Source organism: Orcinus orca, chromosome 19 (genome assembly GCF_937001465.1).
Source record: "Orcinus orca chromosome 19, mOrcOrc1.1, whole genome shotgun sequence".
In the NCBI taxonomy this organism is placed as follows: Eukaryota; Metazoa; Chordata; class Mammalia; order Artiodactyla; family Delphinidae; genus Orcinus; species Orcinus orca.
The window spans coordinates 50,008,763-50,032,383 of record NC_064577.1 but is presented as its reverse complement, the minus strand read 5'-3'; the positions used below and the strand labels follow the sequence as shown (position 1 = coordinate 50,032,383).

Genomic DNA, 23,621 nt, shown 5'->3' with positions numbered 1-23,621 from the left:
TGTTGCGGAGCACAGTCTCTGGACGTGCAGGCGCAGCGGCCATGGCTCATGGGCCCAGCTGCTCCGCGGCATGTGGGATCTTCCCGGACCGGGGCACGAACCTGTGTCCCTTGCATCGGCAGGCGGACTCTCAACCACTGTGCCACCAGGGAAGCCCTATCTTCTTTTTTTTTAAAAAAACAGTAACTTTTTAAAAATTTTATTTATTTTTGGCTGCGTTGGGTCTTTGTTGCTGCACGTGGGCTTTCTCTAGTTGCAGTGAGCGGGGGCTACTCTTTGTTGCGGTGCATGGGCTTCTCATTGCGGTGGCTTCTCTTGTTGCTGAGCACGGGCTCTAGGGTGCGCGGGCTCAGTAGTTGTGACACGTGGGCTCAGTAGTTGTGGTGCACGGGCTTAGTTGCTCCACGGCATGTAGGATCGTCCTGGACCAGGGTTCGAACCCATGTCCCCTGCATTGGCAGGTGGATTCTTAACTACCGCATCACCAGGGAAGCCCCTTCCTATCTTAAAAACTGTTAAGCATGTTGCTTTTCATCTCCCAAGCCATCTCAAATTTAACTTAGACTTCAAGTTGTCTCTTTGAGTTTAATGCGAACACAGCAACACTTCTCCCAACTTGTTCGAGCTTGGGAGCAGCAACACTGAATAATCTATTTTGAATGCTTTTGCTATCAAAAAGCACTCATGAAATTTAACAGTATTTTAAAGTATTTATAATATTACCTCCAGGGTGACAACATCCGCCTTAATCAACGTTTCAGTATCACAGCACAGCTTTTGGTGCTTTATTATACACTGTCTTACGAAGAAGCTCTCCTAGCAAACACAAAGACTTTAGGTAAGTTGTGCATAGGCGAATGTTTCTAGTGATAGTTCATCTTATTTGCTTATATTTTGTTACTCTCTAGGCTGCTGTATGAGAAAATAAGGTCAAATATTCTAACAAGCTCCAGCATCATTCTACAGTCTTTGCAATGGAGGCATTGTGTACTCTGATGCATAAATACATGTATGTGTGGGCATATAACCACCTCTTAAGGCTCAGTGCTGCTTTTAGCAGGCTGAATTAATGGATAACTGAATTGTTTGTATTTTAACAATTTTAGTGACCTTACTAACTAAATGTAAATTAAGAGATAAACCTAAAGGAACTGCAACTGAAATATTTTTACTTGATTTCAATCTGTGCCCTATTCTTCCTTCCATTAGTGTGAAGAGTAACAATCTAATCAAAGCAGTAGAAAAAACTAGTAGTAGGTTTTCCTTTGACATTTAAATTATCACTGAACTAGGCTTTCAGACTTAGCTATTTCATATAATATCAGAAGGTTAGATTTAGCATAAATGATATCAGTATAAAGTAGTACGTTTTCCTCTATTTGAAAAAGAATATTCACCTGTATTTTAGGCTTGTTAAATATATTTAGTTCCATATTTGAAACACAAAGAGTGTCATTAAAAAGTCGTAGGCATATAATGCAGGGAGAATTCTTTTAAGGGAGGTAATTTGTCATAGCTGAGTGGTTTTACTTTTTGAAAGTTATAAATTAAAGTTACTCTTCAGTGTGTGGCAGACCAGTTTCTTTTATTTTTCTGAAGTATTGTGTTTTAAGTATTCTGTGCATTTCTCAGCTGCTTTCTTTTCTGACTACAGGTGTCAGGGTTGTACAGATGATATACCACAACTGTAATTATAGTCTTTGTCATATCGGGGACAAGATGGGCTAATAATAAGCATTAGGGGGCTCCCACTTTTATCCACATGTAATGAATTCTGTTAAGGAATATGACACTTGTGATTTAATGGATAGTAGGGGAATGAGTTACGAGGAGGTATTCTGGGGAGAACTCAGACCATTAATACTGTAGCAGGGGACTAAGATACACCCTTAGTTTTTGTTTAAATTAATGTCTAGCAAAAAAAATCTTAATACAGAAAAGTACAGAGACTAGTGTAGCCAACTTTTGTGTATATGCCATGCAGAATTAACAGGTCACTCAGAATTTTTTGGACTGGAAGGACCTTTAAAGATTATGTATCCCAGTCCCCAATGACATGCTCAGTTCAACCCTGGTTCGTGTGAAGCTGCTGTTCTTTATGCAATAGTCTGGTGGATCTTAATTGGAAAGTTAAGGATTTTAGGTTAGGAGTACAACCCAGCCTGGATTGAGTCTTGGAAAAGGAACTGGGAGATTAGAGGAAAGTTGTTAGGTTTTTCTAAGATTCTAGGCAAGAGATGGTGGTGGTCTGGACTGGTAGCAGTGTATATGTATTTTTTTCTTTTTTGGCTGCGCTGGGTCTTCATTACTGCGCGCAGGCTTTTCTCTAGTTGTGGCGAGAGGGGACTACTCTTCGTTGTGGTGCACTGGCTTCTCATTGCGGTGGCTTCTCTTGTTGTGGAGCATGGGCTCTAGGCACGTGGGGTTCAGTAGTTGTGGCATGTGGGCTCAGTAGTTGTGGTTCGTGGGCTCTAGATCGCAGGCTCAGTAATGGTGCAGGGGCTTAGTTGCTCTGTGGCATGTGGGATCTTCCTGGACCAGGGATCGAACCGTGTCCCCTGCATTGGCAGGCAGATTCTTAACCATTGCACCACCAGGGAAGTCCCTGTATATGTATTTTGAGGGTAGAGCTGAGAGGTTTTGCTGATGGATTCATGAGGTTTGAGAGACAGGAGCCAAGGTTGATGTGGAGGCTTTTGGCCTAACCTATAAAATGGCTATGGACTGAAATAAATGAGCAGGTATGTGGGGGATCAGGAGCTCGTTTTGGATGTATGGAGTTTGAGATGTCTGATAGACTTTCAAGTGGGGATGTTATGGAAACAGTTGTAAATACTGGCCTAGAATTTAGGGGAGATACCAGCACTGAAGCTTTGAGATTCTTCAGCATATATATGGTATTTAAAATCATGACATTAAGTAAGATTACCAAACGGGAAGGTGTAGGAGGAGACTCAGGAGGATGTGTTGTCCTGGATGCCAAGGAAAGAATGTTTCAAAGAGGAGAGAGAGATCACCTGTGTAAAATGATGTTGATGGATCAAGTAAGGTTAGGACTCAGCTGATGACCGCATATAGCTTGCTGGAGGTCCTTTGACCTTTACAGTTTTATTAGTAAAGTGAACACTTGTTTTTAGGATGAAAGCCTGATTGTAGTGGATTCAAAAGAAAATTAGAGGAGATATACTGGAGGCAGTGCGTACAGACAGTTCTTTTGAGGAACTGTAAAGAGAAGGAGAGAAATGAATGTGATAATTGGAGAGGAAAATGAGGTCAGGAGAGGACTTTTTTTTTTTCTTTTTAAGGTGAAAGAGCTAAGAGAATGTTTGTATTCTGTTGGGAGTAATCTAGTAGAGAGGGAAGGCTGATGAGAGAATTCCTGGAGGGATGTCCTTGATAAGTGAGAGGAGATGGGATGTAGAAGACAGATGGAGGGATCAACCTTTCCTTGGAGAATTTTTTCCCATAGTTCAGGAGATTTTTTTCTAGTCTAGTTTCTTATCTCCACAGGGAATAAATAATTGGAGAATATGTCACAACATGAGAGAATTTTGCTTTTCCACAGCCAAAAAAGATAAGTATTCTTCCTCAAATTTATTCCTACCTGTGAAGTTGTGTTGTAGTTTCAGTAGCTTGTTAACTGGTCTGTGGTTTTGGCCTTTATATTAAACATTATTAGCAGCCACCAGGTAGCTGTAGAAGCTCAAATATGGAATTCTGACACTTGAGATAGAGCCAAGTATTAGAATATCATAGTCATTAAAAAATGGGTTTGTATATGTACATATTTTTTCACATATGCATATTTTTGATTTGTTTTAAAATATTTATAATACATGTGTATATATTAATTTTAGTTAAATAGTGTATTGATCCAAAAGAATATGTGTAAGAAATAATAATACAATAAATCCCTGTGTACTAATATCCAATTAAAATATGAGCATTACCATTATATTTCCAGTTTTTATACTTAAAAGTGTTTCCTATTTATTATATCTGAAGACTTTATTACTAGGTAAAAGTTTGTTTTTACATGCTTTTGAAGTAAAAACAATACTAATGAATATTGAACATATGAGAAACTGTTTATCTGCTCTTAAAGCAGCCAGTGGGATCCTAAACACAGTCTCACTCCTAAGTAGCTAAAAGTATTACTTGCTTAACTCTCTCCCTCAAGCTTAACTTCATTTAAAAACAGGGTCTGGCTGCCTTTTCTGCTTCTGTCCCGTTTCGTGTGAAGTTTCCTCCTTTGTCAGCAGCAGAACAAGACACATACTGTGGTATTTGGGAAACTGTAATGTTTACTGCCTCTGAATTCCTGAACTTGAAGTTTTTCTTTGCACCCGATAGTTAATTATTTTCTTCCTAGAAGAAAGTTAACTCTAACTGCCTCTATCAAAATGCAAAAACCTTTAAGCAAACACTGGCAGATGTTTTTTCTTGGCAGCTTGAAGTTTCAGTGCTGTAAAATCAAGTTTGACCAAAAAAGGTTCTAAGAGTTAAATGATTGTAGTGTAGAGTAACCGTATAAGAATTTTAAACTTATTTACCTGATTGCTTTCATATCTTAATGCAAAAGAACTGGCTTTTAAAATAAAAACATTTATTAAAAGTGTGTTTACTGGAGGAAATTGAGGAAGTGAAAAATGTACAAAGACCAAAGTAAAACCACCCATAATTCTGCTGCCCAGAGGTAATCACCATAGAATTTTGCTAGAAAACCCTTTAGTCTTTGCACATATGATAACTTTCACAAAGTTGGAATCATATGTTTTTAATCTACCCTTTTAATTTTTTACTTATTTATTTATTTTTTTGCGGTACGGGGGCCTCTCACTGTTGTGGCCTCTCCTGTTGCGGAGCACAGGCTCCGGACGCGCAGGCTCAGCGGCCATGGCTCACGGGCCCAGCCACTCCGCGGCATGTGGGATCTTCCCAGACCGGGACACGAACCCGTGTCCCCTGCATTGGCAGGCGGACTCTCAACCACTGCGCCACCAGGGAAGCCCCAGATTTGAATCTTTGAAAGCGACACGTTGGAAGAAAATTGGAAGTGTGATTGCTCATGTTGAATATATAAAACCAATGATCTTCCCATAGGCCTTTCATAATTATAGTTTAGTCTTTTACTGGAAGATTAAGTATCCTTGATGTTGTATTTCACAGAGATGTTAAAGAGAAATAATTGCTTTAGGTAGGGCTTCATGGGCTGCTAGTTCTTTGATGGAATTATTAAGATGTGAACAGGATTTTGTCTTCAGTTTCATAGGTCCAGAAACTTAAATGTTGATACTTTACCCTAAGTTGATCTTGGGGACTCTAGATCTTAATAATACTGGCTAACATTTGCGTTCTTGTTATGTGCCAAACACTACTTGAAGCTCTTTACACCTGTTAACTCATGTAAACCCTCACAACAATTCTGTGAGATAGGTACTGTTGTTGTCTTTATATAACAGGTGAGAACACTGAGGCACAGGGAAGTTAAGTGACTTCCCTTAGTTGTAAGGGTTGGAACCAGGATTTGACCATCACTGGAACTTATATATATTTAATATTAATCCGTTTTTATTATTCAAAATAATCTATCTTTACTAGTGTATATTAGCATTTTGCCTAGTTATAATCAATCTATCTATCTTAATACCATTTTATATTCCATTTTTCCTCTTTAATGTTATTTTGTACAAACAGTAATATTATTTTATATCCATCAAGATGGGCCACAGAGCTGTGGTTTCAAATTGGTTTTTAGTATTGAATTTCTTTTTCTTTCTTTTCTTTTTTCTCTTTTTTACCTTTTGACGCTCTTCCCCTATTTCTTTTACCCCTCATCCCCTGCTCCTCTGGCAGCCACCAATTATTTCTCTGTATCTTTGAAGGTTTTTTTGTTTTTGTTTTTTTATGATTCCACATATAAAAGAGGTCATATGGTATTTGTCTTTCTCTGTCTGACTTATTTTGCTTAGCATTATGCCCTCCAGTTCCACCCATGTTGTCACAAATGGCAAAGTTTCATTCTTTTTTATGGCTGAATAACGTTCCATTGTATGTATATGTGTGTGTGTGTGTGTGTGTGTATGTGTATGTATCTCATATTTTCTTTATCCATTCATCCATTGATGGACACTTAGATTGTTTCTATATCTTGGCTATTGTAAATAATGTGGCAGTGAACATGTGGGTATATATAATCTATTCAAGTTAGTGTTTTCATTTTCTTCAGATAAATACCTAGATGAGAAATTGCTGGATCATATGGTAGTTCTATTTTTAATTTTTCGAGTAACCTCATACTGTTTTCTTTCTTTTAATTAATTTATTTTTTATTTATTTGTTTTTGGCTGGGTTGGCTCTTCATTGCTGTGTATGGGCTTTCTCTAGTTACTGCAAGCAGGGGCTACTCTTCGTTGCGGTGTGCGGGCTTCTCATTGTGGTGGCTTCTCTTGTTGTGGAGCACGGGCTGTAGGCGTATGGGCTTTAGTAGTTGTGGCATGCAGGCTCAGTAGTTGCGGCACATGGGCCCTAGAGCACGTGGGCTTCAGTAGTTGTGGCGTGTGGGCTCAGTAGTTGTGGTGTGTGGGCTTTAGGATGCGCGGGCTTCAGTAGTTGTGGCTCATGGACTTAGTTGTGCCACAGCATGTGGGATCTTCCCAGACCAGGAATTGAGCCCATGTCCCCTGCATTGGCAGGTGGATTTTTAACCACTACACCACCAGGGAAGTCCTTCCATACTGTTTTTTATAGTGGCTGCACCAATTTACATTCCTACCAATAGTGCACAAGTGTTTCCTTTTGTCCTTATCTTCATCAACACTTGTTTATTGTCTTTTTGATAATACTCCTTCCAACAGGTATGAGGTGATAGCTTATTGTGGTTTTGATTTCCATTTCCCCGATGATTAGTGACGTTGAGCATCTTTTCATGTACCTGTTGTACCTCTGTATGTCTTCTTTGGGAAAATGTCTATTCAGATCTTCTGCCCATTTATTAAAAATTTATTTATTTTTAATTTATTATTTATTTTTGGCTGCATTGTGTCTTCATTGCTGTGTGTGGGCTTTCTCTAGTTGCAGTGAGCGGGGGCTACTCTTCTTTGCAGTGCATGTGCTTCTCATTGTGGTGGCTTCTCTTGTTGCAGAGCATGGGCTCTAGGTGTGCAGGCTTCAGTAGTTGTGGCAGGCAGGCTCAGTAGTTGTGGCTTGCGGGCACTAGAGCGCAGGCTCAGTAGTTGTGGCGCATGGGGTTTGCTGCTCCGCAGCATGTGGGATCTTCCCAGACCAGGGATCAAGCTGTGTCCCCTGCATTGGCAGGCGGATTCTTAACCACTGTGCCACCAGGGAAGTCCCCTTCTGCCCATTTTTAAATTGGATTGTTTGATTTTTTGCTCTTGAGTTATTAAATATATTTTGCATATTAGCCCCATATCAGATATATGATTTGCAAATATTTTCTCCCGTTTAGTAGGTTGCCTTTTCATTTTATTGATGGTTTCCTTTGCTGTTCTGAAGCTTTATAGTTTGCAGTAGTCCCACTTGTTTATTTTGCTTTTGTTGGTTTTGCTTTTGGTGTCAGATTCAAAAAAATCAGCCAAGACCTGTGTCCGGGAGCTTAGCACCTGTGTTTTCTTCTGAGAGTTATATGGTTTCCGGTCTTAGGTTCAAGTCTTTAATCCATTTTGAGTTCATTTTTGTGTGTGGTGTAAGATAGTGGTCTAGTTTCATCTTTTTTCATGTATTTTTATCTTCAATTTCTTTCATTAATGTCTTGTAGTTTTCAATATATAGGTCTTTCACCTCCTTGATTACATTTATTCATAGGTGTTTTATTCTTTTTGATGCAGTTGTAAATGGGGTTGATTTCTTTTTTTTTTTTTTAACATCTGTATTGGAGTATAATTGCTTTACAGTGGTGTGTTAGTTTCTGCTCTATAACAAAGTGAATCAGCTATACGTATATATATATATATATATATATACATATATATATGTATATATATATATATATATATATATATATCCCCAAATGGGGTTGATTTCTTAATTTCTCTTTCTGATTGTTTGTTATTGGTGTATTAGAAACACAACAGATTTTTGTGTATTGATTTTATATCTTGCAACTTTACTGAATTTGTTTATTAATTTTAACAGGTTTTTTCTTTCTTTTTTTTTTATTCTTGTTACCTTTATGGAACTTTGACATCCAGAAAAGCCTCCTCAGCCACTCATTTACCAACCAACTCTACTTTACTCTTTAGGAAATTATTTGGTTCTGGCACAAAGCCATGTACCCTAAGGTGCTCCTTAAATGCTAGCTCCCTCATCTTACTGTAGAGGTCCCAAGTATTCACCTCAGCGTTTGCATGAGAGTCACTTAAGTGGGCCGAAATACTTGTTGCTTTTACCACCTTTTTTTTTTTTTTTTTTTTTTTTAGTTCTAACAGTTTTTTGATAGAGTCTGTAAGGTTTTCTGTATAATACCATATCTGCAAATGGTGACAGTTTTACTTCTTCCTTTTCAATCTGGATGGTGTTGGGACCAGAATTTGACTGTCACTGGAAGCTATGTTTTATTTATTTATTTTTATTTTTAATTTTTTTGCAGTACGCGGGCCTCTCACTGCTGTGGCCTCTCCCGTTGCGGAGGCTCCGGACGTGCAGGCTCAGCGGCCATGGCCCGCGGGCCCAGCCGCTCCGCGGCATGTGGGATCCTCCCAGACCCGGGCACAAACCCATGTCCCCTGCATTGGCAGGCGGACTCTCAACCACTGTGCCACCAGGGAAGCCCTATGTTTTTTTTCAACTGTGCTATGAGATACATTCTTACTCAGTTCATAAAAGATTTGTGTGGAAAACTGGGATGCTAATTTATTAATTTACAAGGGGGATTATATCTAACCTAGAGGTATATGGTCTGTTTAGGCAATGATTCTCAACCTTTATTCTAACACTTGCACTCATATGCTTCTTATCTTCAATAAAAATTTGTTGAGCTTTACACTGTGTGGTTTGTATTTGGAAAAGAAAAAGTATATTGGAAATGCTTTTTCAAACTATGGACACCCTGGTTGAGATGCTCATATAGTTTTGTTGTGTACAAGCAAAGTGCCTTGGAATGAGATGAGGGTGTCAGGCATATAGCATATGGTGGAGATAAGACAAAGAAAGATAGCGTTGATTTGCAAGGACCTTTACTCTGTGGGATCTGGGAATCCATGGAAGGTTTCTGAGCATGGAGCCAGAGACATGTGATTTGGCCAAATCTCAATTTAAATAAGAGGACTAGGGCAGCAGTGTGAAGGATGGATCAAAGACCAGAGAAATTGGAGTCTGGGAAATTGAGCCGTAATAGTTATTTAAATAAATGATGAGTAGGCACTGATTTAGGATAGCAGAAAAAGAACAGAAATTAAGATGGATTTGTTTAAAAAAAAAAAAAAGCATGTACTTGTTAGTTGAAGGTAGAAGTTGTGAGAGAAGGAAGTCATTCATATTTCCCAACTTTCATCAAAACGAGTCACCACTAATACATAATATGATTAATTTAAGGCTGTTGGCATCATGAAGCTTTAAGCCATGCTGGCATGACTGCATTTGGTCTTCCTAACTAGATTTGGGAGAGTCTTGACTGACTTCTCAGGTTTCGGTGTTTTTTTTGTTGTTGTTTTCTAGTGCAGGGCACTTCTGCAGGTGGCTTCTCTCACTCATGATTTTTCTTCCCCCTAGTTTCAGTTTCGGGGCATTTTCCGAGATATTGCCCTTAAGTATGTTCTTGCTTGTCCTGTGTATTCATTATTGTGGTAGTGATTCTTCATGTTTTATGAACTATATTCACAGATTAAGTGAATTAAAAGTAATTTGACATTGTGTTTGTTCCCATTTGTGTTGAAGGTTAAAATTTCTACTGTTACTGACACTGTATCTTAACATTTTTTAATCTTTGACTGACAGCTGCCATGCAAAGAAAGCCCAAATCATATTCGTCTTCTTTAATGGATCAGATTCCCATCAAATTTCTTATTCGACAGGCTCAAGGACTGCAGCAGGAGTTGGGAGGTATTTCTTTTATTTGCTTTTTACTGCTAACGTTTATTGTTTAAAAGTACCTACCGTTTATGATGTTATAAAGTGTAATAGGTGCTCAATGTTTAAAGCCCAATTCAAGAGTGAAATTCCTCTTTACCTCCCTTGCTGTCTTACTCCCTGCAAACCGCTCCTCACCCCCAAGGCCCTAGTTTCATTTTGGTGTGTAATTTCAGATATTCCTTTCTATAGGGTGAATCATATGAAATTACAGGTATTCAACTATTTTTGACCTCCAAAAATGCAGTTTCATATGGTTGAAGCTAATAGATACACAAGTAAAAAATTATTTTTTTAAGCTTTAAATGGTATTATACCCATCTCTTCTGAGATTTGCTTTTTTCTCTTTGAGTCTTGGAAATCTTATCATGTCACTTCATCTAGATCTACCTTATTGTTTTTAATTGCTCCATAACATTCCTTAGTGTGGAATTACTATAATATGTTTACTGTAAAACTGTCAAATAGAAATATAGTACTATTTTTTGAAATTCAAATTTTTTCTTAAATTAACACCTTTTTATAATGTTTGAATGTGTGGGTTGTGTTTTTTTCTTTTTGGTTTGTTTTTTTGAAGTTGGGGATTTTCTTTGTCTGTCTTTGTTACGGTTGGTTTCCAGGATGAACGGGAGCTTGCTTTCGTCATCTTTAGCCAGATGTCTGCATTTATTTTTTATATCTTTGCATTATCTCTTTCTAGAGAAATGATGTTATATTTGGCAGCTTTTGGCAACTAACATGTTTTACTGAAGAGATTACGAAGTGTAGATTAATTTGCACTATTGTAAGCAGTCATTTTTGTGACTGTTTGGGAAAGTCTTGACTACACATGTACTTGTGCATTAAATTTAATACCACTTTTGATTGTTATAGTGCCTTTTCAAACAGAAGCATTTATTTTAAGCAGTTTCTATGACAAAGGAAACAGATACTTAACCCTCTTGGGACTAAGCAGTGGTTTGATTTGATCTAAGTTGCATAATAAGGGGGTGATTGGATCTAACGTACTTTTATTACTACTGATACTCTTACTGCTAACTCTTGCAACTTTGGAGATGATGATAATTGTTTAGTAGCAGCAGCATTTATTAGGTAAATAACATAGTGACGCTTCATATGTCTAAATAGGCATTTTTACAGTATCATCATTTATTTTTCTCATTATTAATATTACACAATAATAATAATGAGTAGTCTAACTGCTGTAAGCAAAAGATTAGAAACAAGACTTAGATTTAGTCAAAGGAAGGTTTCCCGATCCTTTTGAGCTTCCTTAACCCTTCTTAAAAGAAGACAAATGCACCCTCTTGTGGGTATCGTCAGTACTGCTTGGGTTGGGTGACAGCTGTGTGACTTTGGGAACATTAATAAATATCTTTCAGCCTGTTTCTTCATAGTAGAATGGAGACAATATTGCTTACCTTGTAGGAATGTCAGGGTGAAATGAGGAAATGCACATAAAGTGTAAATTTAGGTACTCAAGTTGGGCAACTTTAATTTTACTCATCTGTAGCAATGATTCTCAACTGGGTTGGAGGAGAGGACATGTTCTCCTATAGAAGCCTATCAGAATTTCTTCTTTTAAAATCTTTTAAAATTTTTATTTATTTATGTTTTGGCTGTGCCGCTCAGCATGCGGGAGCCTAGTTCCCCAACCAGGGATCAAACCCGTGCCCCCTGCAGTGGAAGTGCGGCATCCTAACTACTGGACCGCCAGGGAATTACCAAGCCTATCAGAATTTCTGAGTGAGGCCTTTTTCAAACCATATATGATCTCCCTGAAATGAACATTCTTTTCCCTTCTCTTTTTCTCCTCCCCACTCAACTCTTGAACTACTGCTATGTCAAACTAATTTTCCTGATGGGAGACTTTTATGCTGGGATAGGGTGGAAGAAAGCTTGAGAACTTTTGACAAAAGTAGTGGCTTCCAGCTTCCTGTGTATCAATTCACTTGGCGATCTTTAAGCAGATTCCCTGGCTGAACTATTGAACAGAAGTTCTTAAGCTGTAGTATGCATGCATAAGAAGGGCAGATGCCTTTGGCTTGCTGTACATGAACGGGAGAAGAGAGAGGGGAAAGAAGAGAGAGAAGATTTTGATGTTTAAGAATAAAGAATCCAATTGACTTCTTTTAAATTTTCAAGGTTTGCATTCTGCTTTACTTCGTCTCCTTGCAACTAACTACCCACATTTATGCATTGTGGATGATTGGATCTGTGAAGAAGAAATCACAGGGACTGATGCCCTGTTAAGAAGAATGCTCCTGACTAGTAATGCCAAAAACCACTCTCCTAAACAACTTCAAGAAGGTATAATAAATTGGTATGCCTTTTACCCCTTTAGTAGTACACAGAGGTGTTAGGCCTGTGGAAATCTTAAAATCATGCAGAATTTTCCTGGAGATATAAGAGGGTTTTGGTGAATATATTTAAAGTAATTCTCTTTGAGTTAAAGGATTTTTTACCATTTTTTTCTGACATGCTTGCATCTGTTTCCTCATAGGTTCTACGTTATATCACTAAACAGGTCATGTGGTTTTAGGAAAGTCCTAAAACTGGTCAGAAATACGTACTGTGGAATAGAGCAATGTATCTGCTGTTAATGGATAATAAGCTAGATCAGCACTTTAAAATAGAAATATGATGTGAGCCACACATACAATTTTAAACTTTCTATATATTGCCACATTAAAAAAGTTAAAAAAAGGCAAACTTAAATAACTATTTTGTATAACCCAGTATATCTAATATATTATGATTTCATCACATAATCAGTATAAAAAGACTGTTAGATATTTTATTATTTTTTCATACTGAGTCCATGGATTTTATACTTACAGCACATCTCATTTTGGACTAGCTGCATTTCAAGTGCTCAGTAGCCAGAAGTGGTTAGTGACTATTCTATTGAAGGAGGACGGTTCTAGCTATTTTTTACTAACAGTTGCTTACAGCCCATAAAGGGCTACCCGAAGGAAGGTGTCAAGAAGTTTGAATTTTTCAAATGAATGTTAATACCAAGAGCAATAGTTCGGTATATTTTCATGTTCCAGTCAATTTTTTAAATCAGTGTGAATTGTTGTCTTTGGGTCACTCTCACTAATGTGATTTTTAAAATGAGGTATTTTTTGTTCTTTACGAAATAACTGCACCTTAACATGAATTTTTCTTAAGGGCCTAATTTTAAGTATACCCACAACTATGACTAGAATGGAAAGTTTTACTTTTTTTAAAGCAATATTGCTTTCTTGATTTCTTTCGCCTATAGTTTGATAGAGCAATGTTACTTCCTATTTGGTAAGCTGTATAGTATTTAGATTATGACTATAAAGTTTTCCTTTTAGCATTTTCAGCTGTCCCAGTAAGTCACACACAAGTGATGCAGATTCTAGAACACTTGACTCTACTCTCTGCCAGTGAACTTATACCATATGCAGAAGTATTAACATCCAATATGAATCAGCTGTTGAATTCAGGGGTTCCGAGGCGAATTCTTCAAACGGTCAATAAACTATGGATGGTTCTTAGTACTGTGATGCCTAGAAGGTAATTTCAGTGTATTGTTACATGTAATAGATAAGTGTATAGCAGTGATTGTATACAATAACTTAAACTTAAATGTTGAAAAAATTGTTAAAAAAAACTTTTTGACAATATAAATCCTTTCTGAAGACCACTAATTAAAAGAGTTGTTATAACTTTAAGGAAAAGAATAAACTCTATCTTAAGAAACAGAGAGAAACCTTGAAGTATTTCCAACTTGGGAAAGTTCTTTAAAAGGGAGTTCTCATGTAGAGTCATTTGTGGCTAATTGTGATTTAGATTACCATTGTGTCTTGCATCATTGCAGTGGCTCCAAATTTTGCTGTACATTAAAATCACCTGGAGAGCTTTTAAAACTCCTGATCCCCAAGTTGTAACCCATGCCAATTAAATCACAGTGGAACGCTGGATTTGTCTTTAGTCAAATGGGTCTCTGCTGTTCCATAGATTGCATCAAAAACACTTGGTCTGCTCTAGAAACAATACTGGGCTGGACTTACCTGAGATTCTGATTCAGTAGGTCTGGGAATATTTATACTTTTTAAGTTTGATTTTTACTTATATCAAATTAATAAATGCACGTAAGTTAAATAGTGTATAAGGTCAGCCCCCATCTTCCCATTTTAGACTATTGATCCTCAGAGACAATTATTCTTAGCTCCTTTATCTTTTAATTCTGGCATTTATGTCCCACCATGTATCTCAATCATATGCTTATAATTACTATGATTTCCTGACTTTCCAATTTAGAAATTATCTTTTGACTTCCTACAAAATCCTTCATACAAGATGAAGATTTAGCACTCTTACTTGCTTCCCCTGTGAGTCCCTCTTCTTCCATATATTCTCCCTTCCTCCATTTCTCCCAACAGTTATATCAGAATTTTTGGTTAAAGAAATATTCAGTGTGCATATTATTATGACTACATAAGTGTTATTTATGTTGATATATATGATATCCTTTGATTACAATTTCTTTCTTAAACAACTGCCCTCCTTCATACCCCACATACACACCCTGAGTTGTTTGCCTCTTTAACATTTGTTCAGGTTTTTTGTTTTCTTTGTATCAATAACCAATTCACTCTCAAACTCTATTATTGAGTGGAAATTTACATTAATTGTTAACACATCAGGTAACATATTAGTAACATTTTTCCTTGGAAACCTTCCTTTCAGATCTTTCCACCCTTATGTTTCAATCTGGGACATTCACAGTAGCCATCTGGAATTGCTTTGTCTCTTGGTTTGAGTCCATGTTTTTGTCTTTCTTGATTTAGTTCCTTATTTAAGTGAGTGGAACTAACGCTCAAGTTGCTTCCTGGGAAAGATGTTTGGGAAATATTTTTTTTTTTGAGGCTTTCATATGTGAAAAGGTTTTTATTCTTCCCCTCACGTGATTGATATTAGGCTAGGTGTAGAATTCTAGCTTACTTTTCCTCTTAGCAATTTGAAAGCTTTATTCTATTGAAGTAATTAGAGCTTTCCTGATTACTTTTGAGTAATCTAATCTTATACCAATTCCCAATCCTTTGTATGTGACCATTGTTTTTTCTCTGAAAGGTTTTAGGTTCTTTTTCATTGTTTCTGAAATTTCATGATGATACATTTTGGTTTGGGTCTTTTTTAATTCATGGTGCTGGGCACTTGGTTGGCCTTTTTTTTTGTCGGGGGACTAATCTGATGTCTTCACTTCTAGGACAGTTTCTTGTATTTTTTTTTTTCTTCAGTAATTTCTTTCCCTCTGTTTTCTGGAATTTTTTGCAATTTGGATTTTAAACCTCTTGAACTTACTCTGATTTTCTCCTTCTTTCTCCTCTATTTTTAAATTTCTCTTTTATGTACATTTTCTGGATATTTCATCTGTTATCTTCTGATCTTTCCTTTGAATTTAAAATATTTCTGTTATAGTCTTAATTTCTAAGAGCTCTTTCTTATCTGAGAATCTATAAATGCCTCCTATTCTTGTTTCATATACGAAATATTCTGTCCTTTAAGGAAATTAATTATAGGTTTAAGAATTTTTTTTTCTTCTCATCTCTATATTGTTTCTTTGGCATTCCTTTCTTTCTGTTTGTATATTTTAATCTTTTTCAAAGTAGAAACTTTCTTTAAATGTCTGATGATTGTTGGCTATCCACTCATTTAAGAGTGGGCAAGCTCTGTGTGTGAGGTGGGGTTGATGGACTCCTGGGCTTCACTGTAAGAGGTCAGATACCCTACCTATTGGCATATTCTTCAGTAATTCTGATGTGTAGTCAGGTTAGTAACCACTTTTATAGTCTATTGATGTTTAATCTCAAAGTGGCATCTCATATTTAGATTCTGTGATGATAAATGTTGAACAATAATTTATGGGGCCAGTTACAGTTTCAAAGTGCTTTGGTGGATATCATTTCATTTACAGGTATTATAGTCATATTTTACAGAGGAGGAAACAGTTCAGAGAGGTTCCATGACTTACACAGAGTCATACAGCAAGTGGTATAACTTAGGTTTTAATTCAAATTCTGATTTTATATGCCATGATTATTCCCTTACAACTGTGAAGATTTTTGAAACTACTTTTGTTTATTGTTTTATCTTCATTTGTTTTAGAAACATAATAATAGGTTAGATTTCTATAGTTTTTAATTTTTCCAAGTTCATTTTACACCTGTTCTCTAATTTTTTTCCTGACTATATCTTTCTAAGATAAAAGGAACTGGATGGTGGCTACAGGTTTCAATTATGATATAGCTGTTTTTGAACATATGATTATTTTCTCATCAGGCTGTGGGTAATGACAGTTAATGCACTTCAACCATCAGTAAAGTTTGTACGACAGCAAAAGTATACTCAGAATGATCTGATGATAGATCCTCTCATTGTGCTAAGATGTGATCAGAGGGTGTACAGGTATGTGTCATTTGAGTTCATTTTTACTATAGAGTTATGCTTTGGAGAGTCAAAGGAAATTGAAGAAATTCAGTTTAAACTTATATCTTCGTGTTCTTGCAGGTAACTTGGCAGTATGACCTGTGAGGTTTTTGTGTTTTTTTTTGGTTGTCTATATTCATGAACTTCAGTTTAATATGTGATTAATAAACCTAGCCTTAACAAAATGTCATCTTTGGTTTTGGCAGCCCTCAATAGTGTTCTTTCTCTCAGAGTCAAGATAGTGAAAAATGATACCATTTCTCATAGCATTGTTGAAAAAAGCTTTAAAAAAACCGGTTTATTATGAAATCATTACATGCATTAAAATTGTGATCCTTTTGGAATCCTTAATTGTGATGTTAGCTTTATTGATTCCACATTTGTCTATACTTCCTTGCTAATTGCTTAACTTAATCAGTTGCTTTGAAGTAGCTTCACCTCAAGAGGTGGGATTAATTAATTCACATCATTAATATTTGAATTTCTAGTTGCTAAGCTAAATAGTAACAAAGATATACAAGTTGAGGGGTCTGCCTTTAAAGTGATTATCACTTGTATCGGGAAATAAGATAAATACCTGAAAAGTTAAATAATATGGTCATATGCAGATGAATGGTACAGTAAATGAATGGTGTTAAAAGTTTCAGGAGGAAGTGAGACTTTGAGTAGTATTTTGAAGTATAGAAATAGGGTTTAGATGAACAGATACTGTAATGATGGGGCGTAAGAGGTCAGAGAAGGTATTGTGAGAAAAAGAATAGTGTGAGCAGAAGTGTAAAAGCAAGAGTGAAAAAGCCTTGAGTGGAAGGCTTAGTTTTTGAGAACACACTTTAGAGTTGGAATGTTAGGTTAAGGTCAGGCTATGGAGGGCCTTGAATGTTAGGCTGAAGAGGTCATTTAGGTGGTAACTTACGAAGAGAAGGTTCACACTAGATAGTTCAGAGGGGAAAGAAACTGGAGTAAAGAAGACTAACTAGGATACAGTAATATACTCATCTGCCTTTAACCCTGGGGATGAAATTCTTGAAGTGGCAAAATCTGCAGAATCAGCCAAATATGGTTTGGTGAAATCAAGGTCTCGGAGGGAAGAGGAACCAGAAGAATAAACAGTATAAATGACATTAAGTATCTATTTAATAAAAAGAAAACAACAGTAAATAACATTTCTAGAGAAGAGCCATTTCTAAAACAATTTATCAGTGTTAAAAATCCACTTAAGTAGGTAACCTTTCACCTAAATCACCCGCCGTTGTTCAGGAGGCTGTTAAATTATGCTATCATAATGTATGAAATGTTTTTGTAGCCTAGATCTTTCACTTAACAACTTGTGAACCTTTTCTCATGTTAATAGATCTTCTTATGTTAATTGGCTACGTAGTATTCCACATAGATATGCTATGCTTAATTCAGTTCCCTATTGTTGGATATTTTATTTCCATTTTTTGTTATTATTGATAGTGCTGTGGTAACTATTGTGTACTGAGTATTTCCTTAGAAATGATTATTAAAAATGGAATTTTTTTTAAATTTTATTTTAGTTTTTTTTCTTTTTACGCGGGCCTCTCACTGTTGTGGCCTCTCCCAACCGCGGAGCACAGGCTCCGGACGCGCAGGCCCAGCGGCCATGGCTCACGGGCCCAGCTGCTCCGCGGCACGTGGGATCCTCCCAGACCGGGGCACGAACCCATGCCCCCTGCATCGGCAGGGGGACCCCCAACCACTGCGCCACCAGGGAAGCCCTAAAAATGGAATTATTGAGGCAAAAGGAACATGCTCATTTTTAAGTCCTTTGATTCATGTTTTCATTCTGCCACTCAGAATGGCTGAACCTGTTGACATTCCTATAGTGATGTTTGATATTGTACACTTTCCTATACAGTTTTATATAATTTTTCCAATTTGATAAGTGAAAAATAGATTCCCACTTTAATTTATATTTTTCTTAGATTGAATATTTTAATATACTTATTGGTTATTGGTATTTCTTCTTTACATTTAGCCTAGTTTTCTATTAAAATGCTTACCTTTTTTGATTTAAAGAGCTTTTTACGTATAAAGGATATCAGCTTTTTGTATATAGAGTGCAGTTTTTTCTTTTATTGTTCTATTGTTTTGCCTTTAATTTTGTTCATTTTTTAAAATTTGATTTTTTCTAAGTGATCATTTAGGTGGTTTTTAAAAATGTCAAACAATATGAAAAGATATGACATTTTGGATTTGCTTTGAACTAACCAGTGGTGATGGTGGGAAAGTGGATGGTGGGGTATGGGTGAAATAAGACTAGCGATGTGTCGATAACTGTTGCTGCTGGGTGATGAGTTCTTAGAGGTTCATTATAATATTCCCTTTTTTATGTGTGCATGAAAGTTTTCATTATGTACATTAATAAGTGCACAAACAAGAAGATTAACAAGGAAAAGGTGTACAGTGAAAAGTCTTGTTCTCTCGTATCTACCCTGCTGCCATTTTTAAAGCAAAGTTCCTCTTTGAACTATTGACCAATCCCAGTTCCATCTCCAGAGGAAACTTTATTGTCATAATGGTGTGTATGTAGCTTCATTTTCTATGTATTTACAAATTTATAAACAAATATTTACTTTTTTGTTTTGGGTGGTGTTAAAAAACGTAAGTGGTTTTTGGTAGGCTCTATTTTGTTCTTTTTTTAAAAAAACTTACCATTCTGAACATGTTTTCCATATTGGTATGCATAGTTCCATCTCATTGTTTTAACTGCTACATAGTATTCCATATATACAGGCCTCTACAAACTCTGATCCAGAATGTCTGGTGGAGTTTAGGATTTTTTTTTTAATAAATACTCCAGGTGATTCTTATCTTCATTTTTGGGAATATTGCCATGGTTTATTTAACCATTGACATGTTTCTTTTTTTCCACTATTAATACATGCATGTTTACTGTAGAAAATTTGAACATTTCAGAAAAAGTATTGACATTTCTAGTGTTTCATAGTTAAAACCAAAGCTGTACTGCCTGTTTATGCACACATACTCAGTCTGTGATGGGCTGGGAAGTGGCATTGGCAGGTTTTTCTAAGGGCTTGGCTTTTAATATTTTAGTGGTTACTGATTTATCTGTTTTGGTTTCCTTTTTTACATTTAATTCTTACATCTATTATCTCATTTAAATTTAATTTATAACAATTTTTGAGGAATGAATAACTCTATTCATTTTTTGTTTTGTTTTGTTTTGTCTTGACTGTGCTATGGGGCATGTGGGATCTTAGTTCCCTGACCAGGGATCGAAACCCATGCCCCCTGCATTGGGAGAGTGGAGTCTTAACCACTGGACCACCAGGGAAGTCCCTAGACTATTTGTCTTTGAGGACAGCTGCCTTGCAGGCTCATATCTAAGAGATTTAATGGTAGTGCCATTTTTTTGTAAAAAGGAATGCCTTTTTTCTAGGGTATATATTACATTTGATTTTAGTTGATAAGATGAAATAGATAATACTATTCATACAGTCTTGAAATACAGAGAATTATATATATATTAAGCTTTCATTTTTGAGAATGAATATTTTGGTGGGAAAAGTGTTAACTTTCTACTCTTTTAATGTTTTCAGGTACTGTTCAGGTTTTTCTAATTATTCAAATTGATTGACCATGTTCTGACTAATTTATAAATTTATATTTTTCTCACATATTTTTCTTCTTTCTGTGTTTAGATGCCCCCCACTGATGGATATTACTCTACATATGTTGAATGGATATCTTCTGGCATCCAAAGCCTACCTTAGTGCTCATCTGAAGGAAACAGCAGAGCAAGATAGGCTTTCACAGAATAATACAATAGGTTTAGTTGGACAGACTGATGGCCCAGAAGTTACCAGAGAGGAATTGAAAAATGCATTACTGGCTGCTCAGGTAATAAAGTAAAATTAATCAAAAAGGCCAAGGGCTTTCCTGTTAATATAATCATTTAAATAGATGGCCTTCTACATAAAATGGTGACATATTATACATTCCTTTTATTACAGAAGGTATATTATAATGGTGTTACCTTTGCTTCTGAATTACTAAAATCAGGAATAATCTTCATGGCTTTATTTAATAGCCATTTTAGTGAGATTTATATTTTAACAAAATATAAGACTTTTGTTTCTTAAAATCAAATGGAAAAAAAATCAAATGGTGGAGACAGACAAGAAGTGTGTGTGTGTGTGTGTGTGTATATATATATATATAAAATAAAATGTCAGGCAGTGATAAATACTATAACAACACAAGTAGTTAAAGTTTGTATTTAGAAAAGTTTTATAACAATATAGAATTTACTGCAGCCTTAGGTAGTAATTTTGGACTAATGCAGGACATGCGAGATGATTGAATGTTAAGCAGTTTGAGGTCTTCAAAGTAGAAATGTTTTCTTAGTTTGAAATATATTTTCTGAAATCTTTTCATTGGCAATAAGGGGAATTAGAGTAATAATATAGGTCCACAATCCCTTATCTGTAATACAGAAATCCAAAAAGCTATGAAAACTGAGGCATTTTTTTTGGTAATTCAGTTGGCAGAAAAACCTGACCTGATATGACCTTGTTTGTGTCAAAACTTGACCTGAATTGATGTGAAGCTATTTATGGCCTTTATCCCACTTAATATGAATGTTGGTATGTTTTGTTGCAGAAATATTAATACATTTGATTACAATGTACTGCCTTAGTCTCTGCTGGAGGTGTTATATAATATTACAGAAAAAAAAAATCTGAGTTCTAAAATAAATCTGACCCTCAGAGTTTCAGATAAGGGCTTGAGGATGGTAATAGCTACCATTTATATAATGCTTATTATATGGTGGATGCTATTCTGAGTTTTTTATGTATATTAACTCATTTACTCTTTACAACCAACCTATGAGGTATGGAGTATTATCTCCATTTTTACAGATTAGGAAAACGAGATCCAGAGAGGTTAAGTGACTTGCTCAAGGTTATACATTTAGTAAGTGGGGAAGCTGGGATTCAAGCTGGGGGAGGCTGGCTCCAGAGTCTATAAAAAAACAAACAAACATAAAACAGTAACAACCGAAAACCCGTCAAGAATGATTATAAAGTTTACTTTATAAATGATTATAATGTAAGGCTAACCTTAGTTTATAATTAAGTTATTAAACAGGTAGATGGAGTAATTGTTTTCTTCTATCCCAGGCAGTGGCAGTCTTTCAGAGATGCATATTATGTATTCATTTTCTTTTTCCTTCTTCCTGCTAGATGCAAGTGATTATAGCTCTCCTTTATAGGCAGGGGCATTAAGTAGATCACCCCTCAAGAAACTACTTTTCTATGAAATGGCACTCAAGCTTGTAGACTGAGCAATAATGAGTTGTACAGTTGGAATGGATGGTAAGGCAGAATCTTTCCAGAGCCTTAAAGAGCCTATCTTAAAATTAAAAGGAAAAAGAGCTTTGGGGAGTGACTTTTAGGCATTAATTATTAACCACCATCTTCAGAGGTGAGAAAAAGAGGGGAATACAAGATAGGATCCTGGGAGAAGTAGGAATTTAAGAGGAAGGAAAGGAGATTCCAGTAGAAGTCATTTTTTGCCCTAGGGCCTGTTTTGGATGACACCGAATTCGAATACTCTTGTAGTAGATGTTCTTAAACTCGAGTTCATGTATCTGCCTTAGAGGTGTGTGACCACTCTGAAATTATGCCATATGTTGCTGTGTTTACATATGTTAATTTTTATGCTGAGAGGGTATACAGTTTTCTTCAGATTCTTAAGAGGGTTCATGGCCCTGAAAAAGATGAGAACCACTGGCCTATAGATTGTTCACTCTTTCTCTTAGAAGTACCTCTTTGCTTTTTGTTCTTAAAGAAACAGTTATTTTTATCACATGTGTTCATGTGAAAACAAAATCAAATTTGGTTTTCAAACAAACTTCTCAGAAACTTCTTAAATTCACTGTGTTTTATTTGCTTGTAGGATAGTGCAGCTGTCCAGATTCTCTTGGAGATTTGCTTACCTACTGAAGATGAGAAGGCAAAGCGTGTCAATCCAGACAGCTTGCTAAGGAATGTTCAAAGCGTTATTACTGCCAGCACTCCAACTAAGGGAATGGAGGAAGGAGAAGACAATTTGCTCTGTAACCTTCGAGAAGTTCAGTGCCTTATCTGTTGTCTGTTGCACCAAATGTACATTGCGGATCCCAACATTGCTAAGCTTGTTCACTTTCAGGTCTGGTTTCAAAGAATGATTCTTTATGGTTGAACTTTATTTTGGGGGTAGTTCTGAAGTACTAAATTAATAGGAATCATTTAGAAACTGGAGGTCACGCAAATGATCATGGTCCTTTGCAATATGGAGAAAAATCCAGATTTTTAAAATTTGATTTCAGCCTAATAAAGTGTTCATAGAATTTATTTGTATTTTAGTATATCAGAGAGGTGAAATGCCAGGAAACATGTAGGGCATTGTAGCTTTCTGAGCAACTGTTACATAAAGGAAGTGAAACCTTCCTTTATATTTTTATCTGTATTTGACTTGCAGCTATTTTATTTCTAACTTTTCCCCCCTTTCTTGTTGAGATAGGGTTATCCATGTGAACTTTTGCCTCTGACAGTCGCAGGTATTCCATCTATGCACATCTGTCTGGATTTCATACCTGAGCTTATTGCACAGCCAGAACTTGAAAAACAGGTAATGAGCATTTTGGAACTTTAGGAGAATTTTGATCTCCCTTTAATCTTCTAGTTATATAAAACATTTTACAATTTTTAATACTTAAAGACCTTCTTCAAAAACATGTAATATTTGGATTTTGTGTTACAGATATTTGCTATCCAGTTGCTTTCTCACTTGTGTATCCAGTATGCATTACCAAAGTCACTCAGTGTGGCTCGCTTAGCTGTCAATGTCATGGGAACTCTGCTAACAGGTGTGTAGACAACCGACATCAATAACAAAAATTTCTAACATAAAGTAGTACATATTTTTTCTGACTTTAGTGACACCATGTTTTCTGTGTCACTAATAGTTATGCCATCTTTTGAATTATTCTTTTTGAAAATTTTCCTATGACAAATGTGATGTATAGTGTAGAGGAGATGAGT

General features: G+C 36.1%; 1 protein-coding gene across 6 annotated transcripts in view; it reads left to right on the top strand.

The window, feature by feature from the left end:
- Window positions 1-23,621, top strand: part of INTS2 (integrator complex subunit 2) — a 53,003-nt gene that overhangs the window by 26,043 nt on the left and 3,339 nt on the right. For all 6 annotated transcript variants that reach the window (XM_033431628.2, XM_033431627.2, XM_004271737.4 and 3 more), the window contains exons 15-23: window positions 730-838; window positions 9,955-10,059; window positions 12,232-12,396; window positions 13,431-13,632; window positions 16,402-16,527; window positions 20,235-20,433; window positions 22,495-22,746; window positions 23,101-23,208; window positions 23,341-23,446. In XM_033431628.2, the coding sequence (XP_033287519.2) occupies window positions 730-838; window positions 9,955-10,059; window positions 12,232-12,396; window positions 13,431-13,632; window positions 16,402-16,527; window positions 20,235-20,433; window positions 22,495-22,746; window positions 23,101-23,208; window positions 23,341-23,446 (1,372 nt within the window). The remainder of the gene's footprint in view (window positions 1-729; window positions 839-9,954; window positions 10,060-12,231; window positions 12,397-13,430; window positions 13,633-16,401; window positions 16,528-20,234; window positions 20,434-22,494; window positions 22,747-23,100; window positions 23,209-23,340; window positions 23,447-23,621) is intronic.